This window comes from Peromyscus californicus, unplaced genomic scaffold (genome assembly GCF_007827085.1).
Source record: "Peromyscus californicus insignis strain IS unplaced genomic scaffold, ASM782708v3 Scaffold_17__1_contigs__length_78620276, whole genome shotgun sequence".
NCBI classification, from domain to species: domain Eukaryota; kingdom Metazoa; phylum Chordata; class Mammalia; order Rodentia; family Cricetidae; genus Peromyscus; species Peromyscus californicus.
In genome coordinates this window covers 10763920-10780115 of record NW_026294469.1, presented here as the reverse complement: position 1 = coordinate 10780115, position 16196 = coordinate 10763920, and the positions used below count along the sequence as shown (strand labels likewise).

The 16196-nt window shown below is 45.8% G+C and overlaps 1 protein-coding gene across 1 annotated transcript; it reads right to left on the bottom strand.

Annotated features, from left to right (window-relative positions):
* Positions 1-4694: 4694 nt before the first annotated feature.
* Positions 4695-13081, bottom strand: Ttr (transthyretin). The gene is made up of 4 exons (XM_052741421.1): positions 12984-13081; positions 11878-12008; positions 8871-9006; positions 4695-4942 (listed from the first exon to the last, which is right to left on the bottom strand). The coding sequence occupies exons 1-4, from the start codon at positions 13050-13052 to the stop codon at positions 4835-4837; spliced, it is 444 nt and encodes a 147-aa protein (XP_052597381.1). The 5' UTR covers positions 13053-13081; the 3' UTR covers positions 4695-4834.
* Between the last annotated feature and the right edge of the window lie 3115 nt (positions 13082-16196).

Genomic DNA, 16196 nt, shown 5'->3' with positions numbered 1-16196 from the left:
CTTCCTTCCTTCCTTCCTTCCCTTCTCTGTCTTGTTATGTAGCCCAGGCTGGACTAGAACTCACAATCCTCCGGCCTTCCCCATGCCTGCTCAATATAAATAGAATTGCTGTCTCTCCGCTGGGCAGTCGTGCCAGGCTTTCTGCCCCTGATCCAGCCCCTTGGCCACAGGCTGAACTTCAGACAGCCCTGACCAGTCACCACCCTCCTTACCTTCACCAGCTTCCCCAGTGCTCTGGATTTTAAAACTTTCCTAACAAAGCTCTCCAGGCTTCTTGCCTGAAGAGGCCATGCCCCAGGTTCTAATCACCAAAGCACCACCTTGCTGTGAATATTGTCAATCTCCATCTCAAGTCCTTGGCCCTTCACTACTTTCTTTCATGGCTGCGTTTTGCTATTTACTTACTTAGTAGATCCTTGTAGCTTCTAAGGATTAGCAATTTGCCCATCTTTGTAAGGTCCTTAGTCCCCAGGAGGTCAGAATACGTTTTTCTAATTTGCCGCTATGGGATTGAAAACACTTTTATGACAATGTTGACTGGCTCTCCTTCCAGCTGGCCTGTCTTGCATCTTCCTGCCTTTCTTCCACTCACCTAGCCCCCACCCCTGTGTATGTGTGTATGGTGTATGCATGTGTATGTCTTCATATGTGTACACATGTCAGAGGTCCATGATGAGTGTCTTCTGCTCTCGCTAGCCCCCTTATTTTTTGAAACAGGGTCTCTCCATGAAGCTGGAGCTCACTGATTTGACAAGACTAGTTAGCCAATGAGCTCCTGGCATTACCGCCCTAACACCAGGATTACAGGCCTACACCACCACACCCAGCTTTTTATGTGGATTCTTGGCATCCAATCTCAGGTCCTCATGCTTACATGGCAAGGACTTTACCTGCTGATCTGTCTCTCCACCCCCTGCTCCTTCTTTTCCCTTTTTCTATAGCAATTACATCTGAATCCTTCTGTTGAACTCCCTACCCCCTGGGCAGGTTTCAATGACCTCAGTGGAGCTCTGGCCCCAGTAGTGTCCAGATCCCACTCTGTGGGTCCTCATCTCTGGTGCTTCTCTATTTAGTTAAGCTTGGGGTGGCAGAAGGACCGTGCTTTGAAGGCCCTGGTTCAAAACCTTTCCGTGGCCTTTTGTTGTCGTTTTGAAAGAAGTGCCTACTATTTTGTCCTGGCCCTAGTCAGAAGGACAGTTCTCATAGACAGTTCCTACACATATTTTAAGTTCTTGAAGTCAGTCCAGGAATGTAGAAACTGGCCCTGGTTCATAAAACAGCTTCCCCAGAAGAGGTAGCAGATTTCTCATTTTTTCATGGTACCAAGTCTCCCAGCTGTGTGTTGGAGAGAAAACCCAACTGGTCAGTCACAGGAGGTGGAAGACTCAGATTTGCCCACCTGGAACTCATTTTTTCATTCATTCATGTGTTGGTTCATTCATTAATTCATTCCACGTGTTTGGAAGGGATGCTACTCCATGATGCTAAAACCTTTATTACTTCCCATGTGGTAGGTGTTATTTTCCGGGAATTGGGAAACACATCTAATGTGCTCTCCAAATGCGCTTTGTTGAGGAAACCGGTGAACAGTGTTGTCCTTCTACTCAGCACAAGTTCTCATGCGGACAGCGGTTCTGGGTTCACCTTGTAGCCTCAGCCTTGGCCTTCCCTCCCCTCATACCCTGTACCTGTGTCTATAATCTCTGGCTTCCTGGGAGTGAATAAGTGGCAGCAACAGCAAGTGGTGAACTGCTGAACTGGGACAAGGTGCACATCCCTAGGATTTACTGAGGGAAGCCCGTATGCAACCCATCTCCTTGCTCACAGAGGTTCTGGAATGGACCTTAAATATTTACTTGGGTTTGCCCAAGATGAATTACCATCGGTTTTGGCTTAAAATTAACTGGGGCAGCTCCAACCCAGAGAGAATGGAGAGCTAGGGAAATGGAATTGATTCTAAGCTTATTTCCATTTTGAAAGGCAGGAAGGAAAACTAATGGAGCTTAGGGAGGTGCGTGGTCTGTGAACTGTGAAGTAAAGGAAGGAATTGCCTGTGAAATGAAGGTTTGGGGGACATAATTCTGCCTCTGCTACAAGTTCCGGTGGATAAAATACAGCTTGAGGCAAAAATACCCTCGGTTTTCTTGTTTGACAGGTGCTATCATAGGTTGCAGGTAGGACTTGAATATTTATGGTTATTCTTTTCAAGAGATGCCTTCACCCCTTGGTTATTTGTGTGCATACACTGTCAACTTTAGAGTTTTAAAACTGGTATGATTACATTAAATTCTGTGGCTAAAATTGAACTTCTTCTCTTTGATGACATATATGGTTGTGATTTCTTGTTTGTTTGTTTGCCTATATTATTGTGTTCATCCCTTGGTGAGTGTGTATGTTTGTGTGTGTGTATGAGAGAGAGGGGGGAGGGAGAGGGAGGGAGGGAGAGAGATTTCAGCTAAACATGGGTCTGGGATAGACTAAGTTGTTGTTAGATAGGGTCTCACTATGTTGTTCTGGCCAGCCTGGAACTCACTTTGTAGACCAGACTGGCCTCAAACTCACAGATGTCCTCCTGCCTCCGCCTCTGTCTCCTGAGAGCTGGATTCTGTTTCTTACCTGATTCCCAGGTAGAACCGGTCTGAAGTAGATTAGAGGGGCTGATGTAGTGGTATTTGCTCAGCCCATGACCTTGGGCTATAGGACCTCAAGGAGGCGATGCTTCTTGCCATTGTATGTGACATCTTAAAAGGTAAGGGAGAAGGGTCATGAGACCTTCCTCCCCACTGCCTGCTTCCCGGTATGGTCAAACTAGGTGGACTCACTCCCAGTCAGATCAGAGGATGACTTCAGCTGTCTACTCCATTCTGTATTTGTGAGTGTATTTCCTCAATTTACTCTAATACATTTCTCTAATACTCCTTAACCAGACTCCTGTGGATTTATCACATTTTCTGGTGCCCAACACAGGGCACGAACCCACAATCCTGAGATTAAGAGTCTCATGCTGTACTGACTGAGGTAGCCAGGCTAAACACCAGGATAAGGGGGGGGGGGGGGGAGGAAGAAAGAGAAGAGAGAGGTGGCTCAGTGGTTAAGAGTACTTCCTGATGTTCTAGAGGACCTGGGTTCAATTCCCAGGCCATCAGATGTCTGATCATGCCAGGATAAAAAAGAAAAAAAAAAAAAAAAGGACCCATGTGACCCCTCTCCCTTCTTTTTTAAGAGGTCACATACAACAGCAGGAAGCACCACCTCCTTGGCCCTATAGCCCAAGGTCATGGGCAGAGTAAATTCCACTACAGGCTGAGTTGCTACAAATTTGTCCCTTTGGAATTTACCATTCTTTAAAAATGTTTTAGTGATTAATTTTGTTTTCTCCAGTTTCATACATGTATATGATGTGTTCTGATGCTCTCTTCCCTGCCCTCTCTGTCTCCCTCCCACCCCACCAAACCCTCCCCAATCTGCTACCAGCCCTTATCCAAAACTCATTTTGTTTGGTTCTGTGACCCATTTATTCACCTTGGCTTGATGTCTGTTAGAGCATGGTGGGGTCATCAGGGGATACACAACTGCAGACAGTGATCCCCCCATCCTGAATCCATCAGTGGTAAATAGTTCAGCAGTGAGGGTAGGACCCCTGAAGTCCATCTCCATCATGCCCGACTGTTGTAGGCCCGTTCTTATGAAGAGGAAGTGTTGTTAGGATTCTGCCGAGCTCCAGCTGCATGACCACACATGCTCGGTTCAGGAGCTTGACAAGGGGTCTTGCCTCTTACATCATCAGTGTGCGCTGGTGATTGTGTACACGCAGCATGGTTACACAATCTGGGCATGCGGGAGGTAGCTCTGTAAGCCCACCTGTGCCTTAAAGAGCCGTGACTCAGACCCCATCCTCTCTCTGTTCTGTTCCCTCTTCTCCCCACCATTTTTCTTTCTCTGCACGTGCTCCTTCCCCAGGCCTGGTTCTCTTCCTCCTAATAAAGCTCTGATACTGATACTGGGGTAGTCGCTGCCGTGACCTTTCCTCGTGAACCAGTGCCTGTAACCAGCGCTGCTTATCATTCTTACAACTGTGACAGCCCCCAAATGCGTGAAGCACTTAACAAAAATGCCTGAAGGACTAGTCCTTTACAGTTTGTTTAATTCTTTCACTAAAGGTCATAGAAAAATAAAACATTTTATTTTCAGACCATGCCCTTTGGATTGCTTGGGATTGAATGCAGGGCTTTGAGCATGCTCAGGAAACAGGTCTGTGTATCTCCAGACCTTCAGACTGTGCTTTGAATGTCTACAGACCATTCCTAGCATGTGCTTTGCTTATAAAGCACTGAAAGCTTGGCCCGCTCTGCTTCCTGATCTGTCTGCCTTGAGTTGCCATGAGCAACCACGAGCTTCCCATGATGGACAGGATCCCTTTAAACTATGAGCCAGAAAGATATTTCCTTCCTTAAAAAAGGAAGGTGGCGCACGCTTTTAATCCCAGCACTCAGGAGGCAGAGCCAGGCGGATCTCCATGAGTTCGAGGCCAGCCTGGTCTACAGAGTGAGATCCAGGACAGGCTCCAAAAAAGACCAAAGGAAAAAAAGTTCTGGTCAAAGATTTTCTAGAATTCTTTAGTGGCTCTATAATATTTGGGTTTTAGGGGCAGCAGAAAAAAAAAATGAGGGAATAAAAAAGAAACAAAGTTTGAATGAAATGATAAGTGGTTTAATAGGAATGTTTCACGACGTCTTTCCGAATTGCTAACACAGTTTATGGAGCAAGAACACTGTTTCCCTGCAAATGGGCTGCTACTGCTTTGGCATGATCCTGGTCCTCCTGGGCAGGGTACTTATGCCTGGGGGTTGCTGACGACGGCAGTGGTGCTGTAGGAGTATGGGCTGAGCAGGGCCGCGATGGTGTAGCGGCGATGGCCAGAGTCATTGGCTGTGAAAACCACCTAGAAGAGAGGAGAGACAGTTACGTTTCAAACAGAACTCAGAGGCGGGAGCCACAGCCAAAGCGTTCCCTGGAAGTTCATTGCTAAATTGATAATCTTCATTTTGTTATCTGACTTTGAGGGAGATGAATAATTAGACAAAATCAAATATGCTGCCTAAGTCTTCAGAGCCTTGTGCAGCTCCTAGAGAATTTCAGGAGGCCTCTCTTCAAGTTTACAACCAATCTGGGTGGTCCTGGCCACTCCAAGCTGAGTCACAGAGAGCTGGAGGGCTTTTGTTCACTTTCTTGGTTTCAGAGAAAAGGAGGGAGAAGGGAAATACCTACGGACAAAAGACCTGTGGGGAACAGTGGTTGTCGCCCCCGCCGCCGCAGACTTCCAGACCTAGAATGCTGGCAGGAATCATTCTCCTGCAGACCTGAGTTCTACAGGGACAGCCCCACCAGGAGGGGAAGGCTCCTTGACTCCAAGTCCGGGGATTTCTCTCCCACTGTCCCTTTGCCTTTTCTAACAAGAGAAGATGTATATTTTTAGGTAAGGAACATTGCTGAGGTGTTGGGGGAGGGCATCACAGGCTTCTCTCCACAACGCAAGCAGCGCGCGGCTGGCGACATCGGCAGAAATGGCATTGAAAGCTTTGGAGCTCACGCAAGGTGTCGGGACAAAATGTGGATTTTGCAATTAACCAGCCACACCCTAAGTCACCAGACTGTCTGAGACATGAGTGTGTAACAGCCAAGGTGCTGGGGGTGAGGCACATCCGGAAGGAACGGTGGGCAGAGAAGATGTGTGTAATTTTACTCATTTTGTATACAGGTTTCGGATAGAGCTTTGAACACACTTTGAACAAATACCTCTTATTCCTGAATGCAGGGCAAAGAAAGCTTGGATGATAGAGTAAAACACACTAACACAAAAACAACATCCAGATAAATGGGAGGGAGATTCATCTTAAACTCTCCGTTTTATTTATTTATTGTTATTCATAGTGCTATGGATCAAGTCTTGTGAATGCCAGGCACGCCTTCTGTCCCTCAGTAACAGCCCTAGCCTCTTGTCTAAGCTAGCCACTAACTCATGATCACTCTGTCTTCGCCTCCCAGCATTAGAGTACAGGTGTGTGCTACTACACCCACTCTGTGAAGTTTCTTTTCTCTGTCACATTGTGTTCCAGTATCATTTGTTTCTTCCTCAAAAGTGAAAAAGGGATACTATGTGATTTTTTAAAAATCCACCAAGTGCCGGGCAGTAGGGGCCCATGCCTTTAATCCCAGCACTTGAGAGGCAGAAGCAGGAGAATATCAGTGAATTAGAGGCCAGCCTGGTCTACAGAGTGAGTTCCAGGACAGCCAGGGCTACACAGAGAATCCCTGTTTCAGAAAACAAAACAAAACAAAATCCACAAGAAAGAGAGCTCAGTCAGTAAGATTCTTGCCTTGCAAGCATGAAGACGTGAATTTGATCCCCAGAATCTATGTAAAAATTCAGGGTGTCTGTAACCCCAGAACTGGGAAGGTTAAGATAGCCTGGGACTCACTGGCTGTTCAGGTTAATGAGAGACCCTTTCTCAAAGTTTGTGTGTGTGGTTGGGAGCGGACAGGGTTCCTGAGAATGGCATCGATGGTTGTCTGTAGCGTCCACATTCATACACGCATGTGTGCCTGCACACACACATGCACAAATGTACATAAAAAAAACCCCACAAAGCAAAGAGACCTAACAGTGTCAAAGAACATTTCCTAATTTTCCTTGGTGTGTGTGATGTGATCCTCTGGGATGCTGGCTTGGAGGAAGTGGCCAGCACTAAAAGATTGCAGCTCTTTAGGAGACATTTATCAGGAGAGGAACAGCCAAGAAGACCATGGCCACAAGCACTGTGTGCCTGCCAGCACTGGAGGAGGGGGCACTCATACCCCACTTCTCACAGTCTCCGCTCCCATGTGCCAAGCTACCTCTGGATCCGCTGAGGGACCCACACCAGCAAGTCCCTCCCTTTCTATTCCAAGGGCACGGATGCAAGGTATTACTTCCACATCTCTAGCATTTAGCAGAGTGCTTGAGGCAGGTTTTCGGTTTTTGGAATGTTTGCTGAGTGATGGATTGGCAGTGTGGCTCAGTTGGTAGAGTGCTTGCCTGGCATCATGAAGCTCTGGGTTCAGAGCTCCAGCGTAGAGTAGCATGGCTGTGGTGGTTCATGCCTGTTATCCTAGCAGGTGGGAGGTAGAGATGGAAAGGCCAGCAGTTCAAGGTCATTCTCAGCTATACAGCTAGTTTGAGGCCAGTCTGGCCTACAAGAAACCTTGTCTTGAAAAAGCCAAAACAAAATAAAAATGTTTGTTGATTGAATTTTAAAAGAGTGTCAGACAAGTATCCTAAGAGGGGTAAGATGTTATTATGGGTGAACCCCCACGAGTCATCCCAGCAGGCTGAGACTGGAGCAGACAAGGGTGTAAGGGCAATTAATCCAGTGGGCAGAGGAGGTGTCCCCCAGCTAACCCTGCACATGCCCCATTCCACGAGTGTGCTGGTGCCCAGTGAGGAGGAGCTAGAGTACATCTTGGTAGATGGCAGACTCTTGACAACTGTGAACCCCAAGAGTCCAACAGGCCCCTCTGGTTTGTCTGGTAACAGAGTCTGCTGCGAGAACTGAAAGACTCATCCATGGTCAAGCCACAGAGAGGTTCCCTGTCACACTTGGTTGATATTTTTTTGTCAACTTGACACCAAGTAGTGTAACTTGGGAAGAGGGACCCTTCATTGAGGAGTAGCCTCTATCAGATTGGCCTGTGGGCAAGTCTGTGGAGCATTTATTTTTACTAAGGACTGATGTAGGAGGGCCCAGACTACTGTGGGCAGTGAGCACAAGAGCTGGGCTGTAAAAGAATGGTAGTTAAGTAAGCCAGTAAGCAGCATTCATTCCCCTTGGTGTCTGCCTCAGTTCCTACTTCCAGGCTCCTGTCCTGGCTTTCCTTTATGATGGGCCGTAAGCTGTAAGATGGAGCAAACCCTTCCCTCCCCATGTGGCCTTGTAGGTCATGGGGCTTATAATAGCAAGAGACAGCAAACCAGGTCCCATGCAGAGCTATTTTTGATGGAATTCGTTATCTCCAGTTCTGACCAAGAGGCCTGGATTCTATTTCCATGACAGTCCCCTGTGTGAAATGACAGGGGAGGTGGAGCCCAGCGTGAAGCAAAGGCTCTTCATGTGGTTTCCGTGGTTCGCTTTGTGTTTTGCTTTAGCTCAGGTTCTTAGAGAAGTTGGCTGAGGCATGGAAGGCACACCAATCAACAGAGAGCCCAGCTCCAGCCTGGGCTCCACGGCATGTCCCTGGGCCTTCGCCTGCTCACACGTGCTAGCCGCGTAACCTGATGAGTTACTTAACTTCCCTCAGCTTCTTCACTGGTAAAATGGGGGCAAGACAAGGCTAGCCCTCCATAGATTGATCGTAAGGATGAAACAGTTTTGATAGAGAAACCCCTTTGCCGTGTGGTGTGTGCTTGGAGATTTAGCTCTTCAGCTGTTATGATTTTCAACGTATTCTCATTCTGTGCATCGTCAGGAATTGTTTACCCAAACCTCTGGGGCACTCGATGTGTTCAGGAATAAAGAAAATGCCAGAATTTAGAGAAATAACACAGGGAACCTTCTCTTTGGCTATGAAATGCCCTCGGTGGTATCTGGAGGCTGCCTCAAAGGCAAACATTAATATTCCTTCAACAGAGAAACGAATTTACATAACTCACACTGACCATAAGTAGTGTGAGCAGGTTCTGGCAATGTCGCCAAATGAGTTTTTGACAAACTCAGGAGATTTGCTTCTTTCTGGCTGTAGGATGGGGAAGGGTCCTACTTTCTTCTCATGCCCAAGAGTGAAGTGCATTTCCCGAAACTGAAAACAACTCTGAGCACCTCGGCGTGTCCACTCACCTCTGCGTATTCGTGGAACGGGGAAATGCCGAGGGCCTTCCAGTAGGATTTGGTGTCCAGCTCTACTCTGTACACCCCTTCCACGAACTTCTCATCTGTGGTGAGTCCGTGCAGCTCTCCAGATTCAGCGGTCTTCCTGGAAGGCACAGAAGTCCAGGGGAAGTTAGGGGGAAAGAAGGGCTACCACACACAGACGTGTGTATGCATGTGGTTGTGATAGACATGTATGTGTGCATGTGTGTAACATGTATGTATTTGTGTATTTTTTTCTATCAACTGAGTCAAGAGGGAGAAAATTTTTGTGTTTGTGGTAAAATGGCAAGAAATCCCCAGAAACTTTACGTACAGCTCATTGTAGAGTTTTGTCTTATGAGAATAAAATACGGTAAAATGTTTACCTTAAAAGTCTTAACCCAGGCATGTGGGGCCCTCCTATTATCCTAGTTCTCTGGGGGTAGAGGCAGGAGGGCTGCTGCAGGTTTGAGGGCAATTTGGTTTACACAGTGAGTTCTTGACCAGATGAGACCCTGTCTCAAAATTAGTTCATTAGATTTTTTAAAAGAAAGAAAAGAAAAGCCTTAAGGCCCGGAGTGTTGTACAGTGTCCAGCTCTACTCTGTACAGCTCTACTCAGTGGTAGAGTTCTTTCCTAACATTGGTATAGCCCTGGAATCAATCCCCAACAACACACACTCACACACACACACACACACACACACACACACACACACACACACACACACAATTACATTCAAGGTTAATGACTTGATGACAGTCCATGACAGCCCCTGAAAATGTCACAAGCAGCTCTAACTCTGACGTCCCCCAGTGGCAGCAGAGTGACGGGCTAGTGTCCCATGGCACAAGGGTGACTTCCGGAGGTTGTAGAAAACCTAATAAACAAAGAAGAACCTGACTGACTTTCTCCTTTTACAAATTTAATCTGCTTGGCAATTCTTTGCCAACAAGAAACACCAAGCGACTTCCGTTTCTACGTAGGCACCAGCTCCTAACGGAAACGTCAGAAATGACTCCTCATTTCATTACAGCCAAGACAGACAAAGTGACAACTGTCTTTAGTGACTCTGATTGCGCCTGTCCCCATCTCTCCACCCCCCTTTTGGGGTGTGCACAAGAAAGAAGAGTCCCAAGAAAGCTTGGATATTTGGGTGTTGATTCTGTTCCAACTTAGACTCCCCTAACCACTTTGCATGCTGGGCTTGACACTCATATAATGAGGAAGAAATTAACAAACAGAAACTCAGTTAAAACTGCACTGAAGAAAGTGATCTTCCCAATGATTGGTGAAGAACATTAGTGGTTCTTGGTATTCAATTAAAACTTAATATAAAGACTTCATCCAGGAGACATAGGGCTTAGTTGTTTCTGCTAGGTGCTAAGGGCATCTTAGCTGCTTTTTATTTTGGTTCGTTTGTTTAGGTTAATTAGTAATTTCTTTGGAATTCTTGTGGTGGTTAAAACACACACACACACACACACACACACACACACACACACACACACACACACACACATTGTTAAGTGGCCAGCACAGGTGTGAAGTCATTTTGGCATGCTAGTGGGTGACTGTGAGATTGATCAGCCCCTGGGTTTTGCCTTGCAGCTCTCTGTTGAAGTGTTTCTTACTAAGCATGGTGGCTGCTAGCCCTGCACGGAGCTACTCTGTTCTGAGTGTACATTAAAAAACCCTGATTCTGGATAATGCCAGGAAGCTCCAGGAGAGTGCTCCAATGAGAGTCCAAGCTCGTCATTCCTTTCCTTTCAGTAATTAATCAGCACACGGTACATCCTTCCTAAGAGTCTAAGACCAGGACTCAAAGCTTGAGCATCGCCCATGGGTGCCAGGGAATCTGAACACTCCTGAAATTACTTGTATGGTTTTATATGCATTTGTCATATGCCTTATTGGGGCCATGGAGTCTATAATTCTCTCTCTCTCTCTCTCTCTCTCTCTCTCTCTCTCTCTCTCTCTCTCTATATATATATATATATATATATATATATATATATATATATATATATATGTGTGTGTGTGTGTGTGTGTGTGTGTGTGTGTGTGTGTGTGTGTGTATTGTGTGATTGTGTGTATTTTTTTATGTGGTGTATGTGTGTGTGTGTGTGTGTGTGTGTACACATTTGCATGACCTGAACTCAAAGCTGGATGTCTTTCTCAATTATTTTACATGCTGATTTTTGAGACAGGGTCTCTCACTGAACATGGACCTACCCATTCAGCGAAGCTGGTTGGCCAGGGAACTCCAGGGTCCTCCTGTTTCTATGCCCCCGTCCCCAGGCTGGGGTTATAAGCATGCACTACCATGCTGGGCTTCTTACACAGACAATTAATGTGCTTCTTGCACAGACTTCATACACAATGTGGGGATTCATGTTCAAGTACCCTATCTTCCAAGCAGGCACTTTATTGACTGAGGCATCCCTCCAGTCCCTAGAGGCTGTATTTTTCATCACCTTCTTCAAGTGGGCTGTGATGTAAGGGTGCAGACTCCTACTGAAGCGGAGGAATTACTGACTCTCCTTTTCCTCCCTTCAGTCCTAGACTGTGCTCTGGTTCCTGGTCATGCTCAGCTAAGCAAAGCAAGAAAGCAGCTTTCTTAAGAAAGGTCTCTGCCCACACCTTTAACCTTCTAACAGATTCTCTGGCTGCCAGTTTTGTTTTAATAGGACTGTTTCCTTTTACTGTATGTGTATGAACGTTTTGCCAGCACGTGTGTCTGAGCACCACATGCATGGTGCTCAGAAGAGGTTGCTGGGTCCCCAGAAACTGGAGTTACAGTTGCTGGTTGTGAGCTCCATTTTGGTGCTGGGAGCCAAACCTGGGTCCTCGACAAGAGCAGTAAGTGCTCTTGACCACTGAGACATCTCTCTTAGCTCTACAGCTGGCATGCTGTGTGTGCCAGTCTCTAATGAACAGAAGGGTGAATGGAAAGATAGAACCAATCCCATGGCAGGGCGCTTTGCAAGCTTACCCAGAGGCAAATGGTTCCCAGGTTCCCTCAGCAGTCTTTTTGAACACTTTCACGGCCACATCCACAGCAGGGCTGCCTCGGACAGCATCCAGGACTTTGACCATCAGAGGACACTTGGCTTCTCCAGTGCCCTGGGCATAGAGAAGACAAGAGAGAGGTCAGTGAAATTGATCGGAGTAAGAGGGCTTGTTCTTTCTGGTGTTAGAATCTGGAACAAACCCAAAAGTACATGCTGATCCCATTACGATAACATAAGTGTTGACAATTAATGTGCTTCTTTATTCAATATAACACAGGCAGCATTGTTTCCAAAGCAAGAACAGCTCTGCCTCCAGACACACTGCTGTGCACTGGGGACATGTATAATGAATTTTCAAAGGGAAAACAGGCCCTTTGAGAGCCGTGGCTTTGTTCACCTCTCCATCTGAACGGAGCCACTGGAAAGGTGCATGGCACAAAAAGACAGAATGGTCTTTTTCTTGAGACCATTTTAATCAGCTGTTGCTATAGTAATTCCCTCTAGTTGTAACATAACACCCACATATTTCCTGACCCATTTAATTGTACTGATTCACTCTTCTAGAGAACTCCATCAGATACCAGAATAGAGTGCTGCTCCCTCCCCAAACAAATAATGATCAACAATACATCTTGATTAGCTAAAGAACCAAAATATAACCTTACACAATAGGTATAATAAATATATTAAATATATTTTATGAGAATTCAATATTAGTGGCCCCACTGATGATGCATTTTTTGTTTTGTTTTTTGTTTTTTTTCTACAGCTGGAGATTGAACACAGGGCTCTCCACATGCTAGGCATACACTGCACCACTACACTACATGCCCAGGACTTTTACATCTTTATTTCTGTTTATTTCATATTTTTATTATCTAAGGACATCAAGATACTGAGCATTACAGACTCAATGCGCCAATGCAACAGGAGAGTCAATGGTCTAAACTCCAGATCGTCTCTTTGGAGTTTAATGGGCATCCTTGTCCTAATAACACCAGCTAGTTGCCAAAGCTGGAGGAAGCCACTTCTCCTTTATCTAAGGTGTACCCGCCATGTCCGCAAAGGCTTCCATAGGATCACTTACCGCAGGGCCAGCCTCAGACATAAATACCAGTGCAGCGAGGCAAAGGAGGATCAGATGAGAGGAAGCCATCCTGCTAGGAACCAGTGGACCTCTGTGAAGTCCACTCTCAGGTGGAGGGGCTTTTATACTCCCTCCTCCCAAGCCAGGCTGCTGATCCCCTGCCAATCTGACTCCAAACCTGCTGATTCTGATTATTGACTTAGTCAACAAAGGGAGAATAAGTAACCTACACAAATATGAACCTTGTCTAGTGAGATTAGAGCAACGGAACACTCACCCTATGAAATATTCTTAACTGGTCATTTGACCAGCCAGATCCACACAACAAAGTAATCTAAACCAAAGGAAAACAGTCTGCTTTGCTGGCTGAGGGGTCTAGAATTCTTGGAATTTCCCCCTGATTGATTTCTATGCATCCTTTCCAGTTTCCATACATTTTCATCTTTGATTTTATCTGATAGACAAAAGTTGTATCGATTTGTTTCATGTTGATTGACATCTGGCTGCCCAGGTTTGGATATAGTGCATTAGAAAATATCACAGCATTAGGTTGTGAGTCGACAAGGAAGACCCCTTGGCAGTTAAAAAAAATCCTCAAACTAAGTATTTGAAAGATTTGTAGTCAAACTAAGTCATTTGGAAGATTTGCTTTTTGTCTCTGTGTGCGTGTGTGACACCATTTCTCCATTCCTGGCTAAGGTTCATCCCAACCCCAGGAATGATGGTGTGTTTCGGATTGCTGTTTGTGAGATTAAAATGTAAAAATCTCTACTGAGTCTCCTCACTGGGAATGCAGGAAACAAGACACTGGCTGGGTTTTGTCAGAACTGGTAATTTCTGGAAGGAAGCAGAGACGGCTGTGAGAAGGAGATGCTGTGCCTGATGACATCATCATCCTCATTGACAAATCCAGAAATTCAGAGATTGGATGATTCGCTGATGAGGCAGGGTGTGTGTGTGTGTGTGTGTGTGTGTGTGTGTGTGTGTGTGTGTGTGAGAGAGAGAGAGAGAGAGAGAGAGAGAGAGAGAGAGAGAGACAGAGAGAGACAGAGAGAGACAGAAAGAGAGACAGAGAGACAGAGAGAGACAGAGAGAGAAACAGAGAGAGAGAGACAGAGAGTAAATTAAGGCAGGTTTTTATCCTTACAGGGGCTATATGTAAGAGATACACAGATGTGTGTTTTGGACATTTGTCAAGGGTAAGTATAGCTTGGGATACCTAGAGTTGAAGAGACATTCCCATGGCTGATAGAACGAGGTTAGGAGAGGGTCATCAAGAAATCATGAAGGATCCAGGGAGACATGGAAGGGACAGAAAGGTACTTCAGAATATGGAAATGTACAGAAGCCTTTGGGAAAGAGGACAGCTGTAGGAATGCAAGAGTGAGCAGATATAGTGAAACGAAGACTACTTCCAGACTTTAGCTTAGAGTGACGGGGTGGAGGTCCTGACTCCCCCAGCCCTAGACCTGCACTCAAGGGCTTGCTTGCTCCTGAAAATGATTTCCTAGTTCCTAGTTCAGCCCACACCTTTGTAAATCAGAAACATCCACGTTTTTCCTTGTAGGTGTTGGTCTATGAACTTTAAATACGAGATGATACAAATGCATTTTATAAAGGGAAAACATAATTGTAGTAAGATTCCATTCAATATCTATGCCTAAGGAGAGAATGCTTTCTCTGGAATCCCTCATGCATTGTCACCCAGGAGTGACTTCATTATTTTCCATTGCTCAGAATGTGCTAGAAAACCCTTCTCTGTAGAGGAATCACAAGCATTTGAAGGTTCTTTCATTGCCCAGAAAAGTCTCCCTTCCACAGTCTGTTGAAACCAAGAATTGCTTCCCCGGGATCTTGTAAACTGACAAGTTGGGCTGCCACCTGCCCACAGGCACCACCGTTTCTCGAGAATTTTGAAATATTTGCGAAAATTACAAATTGAACCATGTTGCCTTAAAAGCTGTACTTTCGGTTGATCTTGAGAAACTGGAAGAAGGAGGCAGCAGCTGGCTTACATTCCGTGAAGATGATCCGTGGGGTCCCATGCTGGGACAGCTCAGTTTCCTGAGTCCCCCCAACTCTGAGGCCAGAAGACATTGCCACTGGTACTGTCACACTTGTGTTTTTGTTTTGTTTTGAGTGCTCATTCTGTGTTCCCAATCCACGGTAATGCCCGGTAATGCCCGGCCTCTTTATAGATTTGTTGTGATTCCCAGTCTTCTGACAACGTGTTTCCTTTCGCCAAATAAACAGGCCTACTTCTTTGGAGATTCCCCTTCAGACGTAGGACCTGGAATCTTCTCAACCCAGGACTTTGTCCTCTGGCTTCCTCCCAATGGTCATTCTCTTCCAGTGTGATGCACTGAACCGGAGGCACTCCAGATAAGATTGTGTCCGCCCTGAGGACAAGTTGATAAGGCTTCAGTGTCCCTTGATGAGGGTGCTCTGCAGACAGTGTTGCACCCTGGGTGCATTTATAACTTTATTCACTGTGACACCCCTCCTACTCTTCATCTAACACAACCAGAGAGTAGTCATCATAATGAGCCGTGCTCATTTATCAGTTTTGTTTGGTTTGATTTGATTTTTAGAGACAGGATCTCACTATGTAGCTTTGGCTGGCCTGGAGTTCACTGTGTAGATAAGGCTGGCCTTGAACTTATAGAGATAGCTCCACCTCTGTCATTTATAAATTTTAATCTAAGTGTAGGATCCCAATTTTATCTCTGGCCATTGCATGTGGTAGTTCTAACCCACCACCCCATCTTGCTGACATTTGGTGACTGATTCTATCAATCAGTGAATTAGAAAACCCCAGAGACTTTCATTTCCTTGCTTTTTGAACCAACATTGGCCTAGAAACCATCTTTTTTAAAAGTTGAATTTGAAAGAGACAAGGATGTGAAGAAAAAGAGAGGTACTTTGAAGCCCAGGGAGGCTCTTGAGTGTGATGGGAAAAACCACCAATGACCCTGACAGAGACAGGGATGATTAGAGCATGTCTGAACGGAGGCTGGGAGATCAGCAGGTAGACTGTCTGGGGTCTGAGTCAAAGGTCAAGCAATATTTCATGTGATGGAGCAGGACAGACGGAAAAATGGACAAAGTAAGAATACATTCTTTGTCCAAGACATGCTTCTGGGACAAAGGGCAGTTGTTCCCCCACAGAAGCCCACCCAGTGCTTTTGCCAGAGCGTGAGTTTGTGCTGTGAA

Bases quoted from the DNA above. Each gene is read 5' to 3' on its own strand.
- Ttr (XM_052741421.1), bottom strand. From the start codon at position 13,052: ATGGCTTCCTCTCATCTGATCCTCCTTTGCCTCGCTGCACTGGTATTT. The intron at 9,007-11,877 runs GTAAGCTTGCAA...TGTGCCTTCCAG, and splicing joins TGGGAACCATTTGCCTCTGG to GAAGACCGCTGAATCTGGAG. The intron at 4,943-8,870 runs GTGAGTGGACAC...CCTCTCTTCTAG, and splicing joins CGTTCCACGAATACGCAGAG to GTGGTTTTCACAGCCAATGA.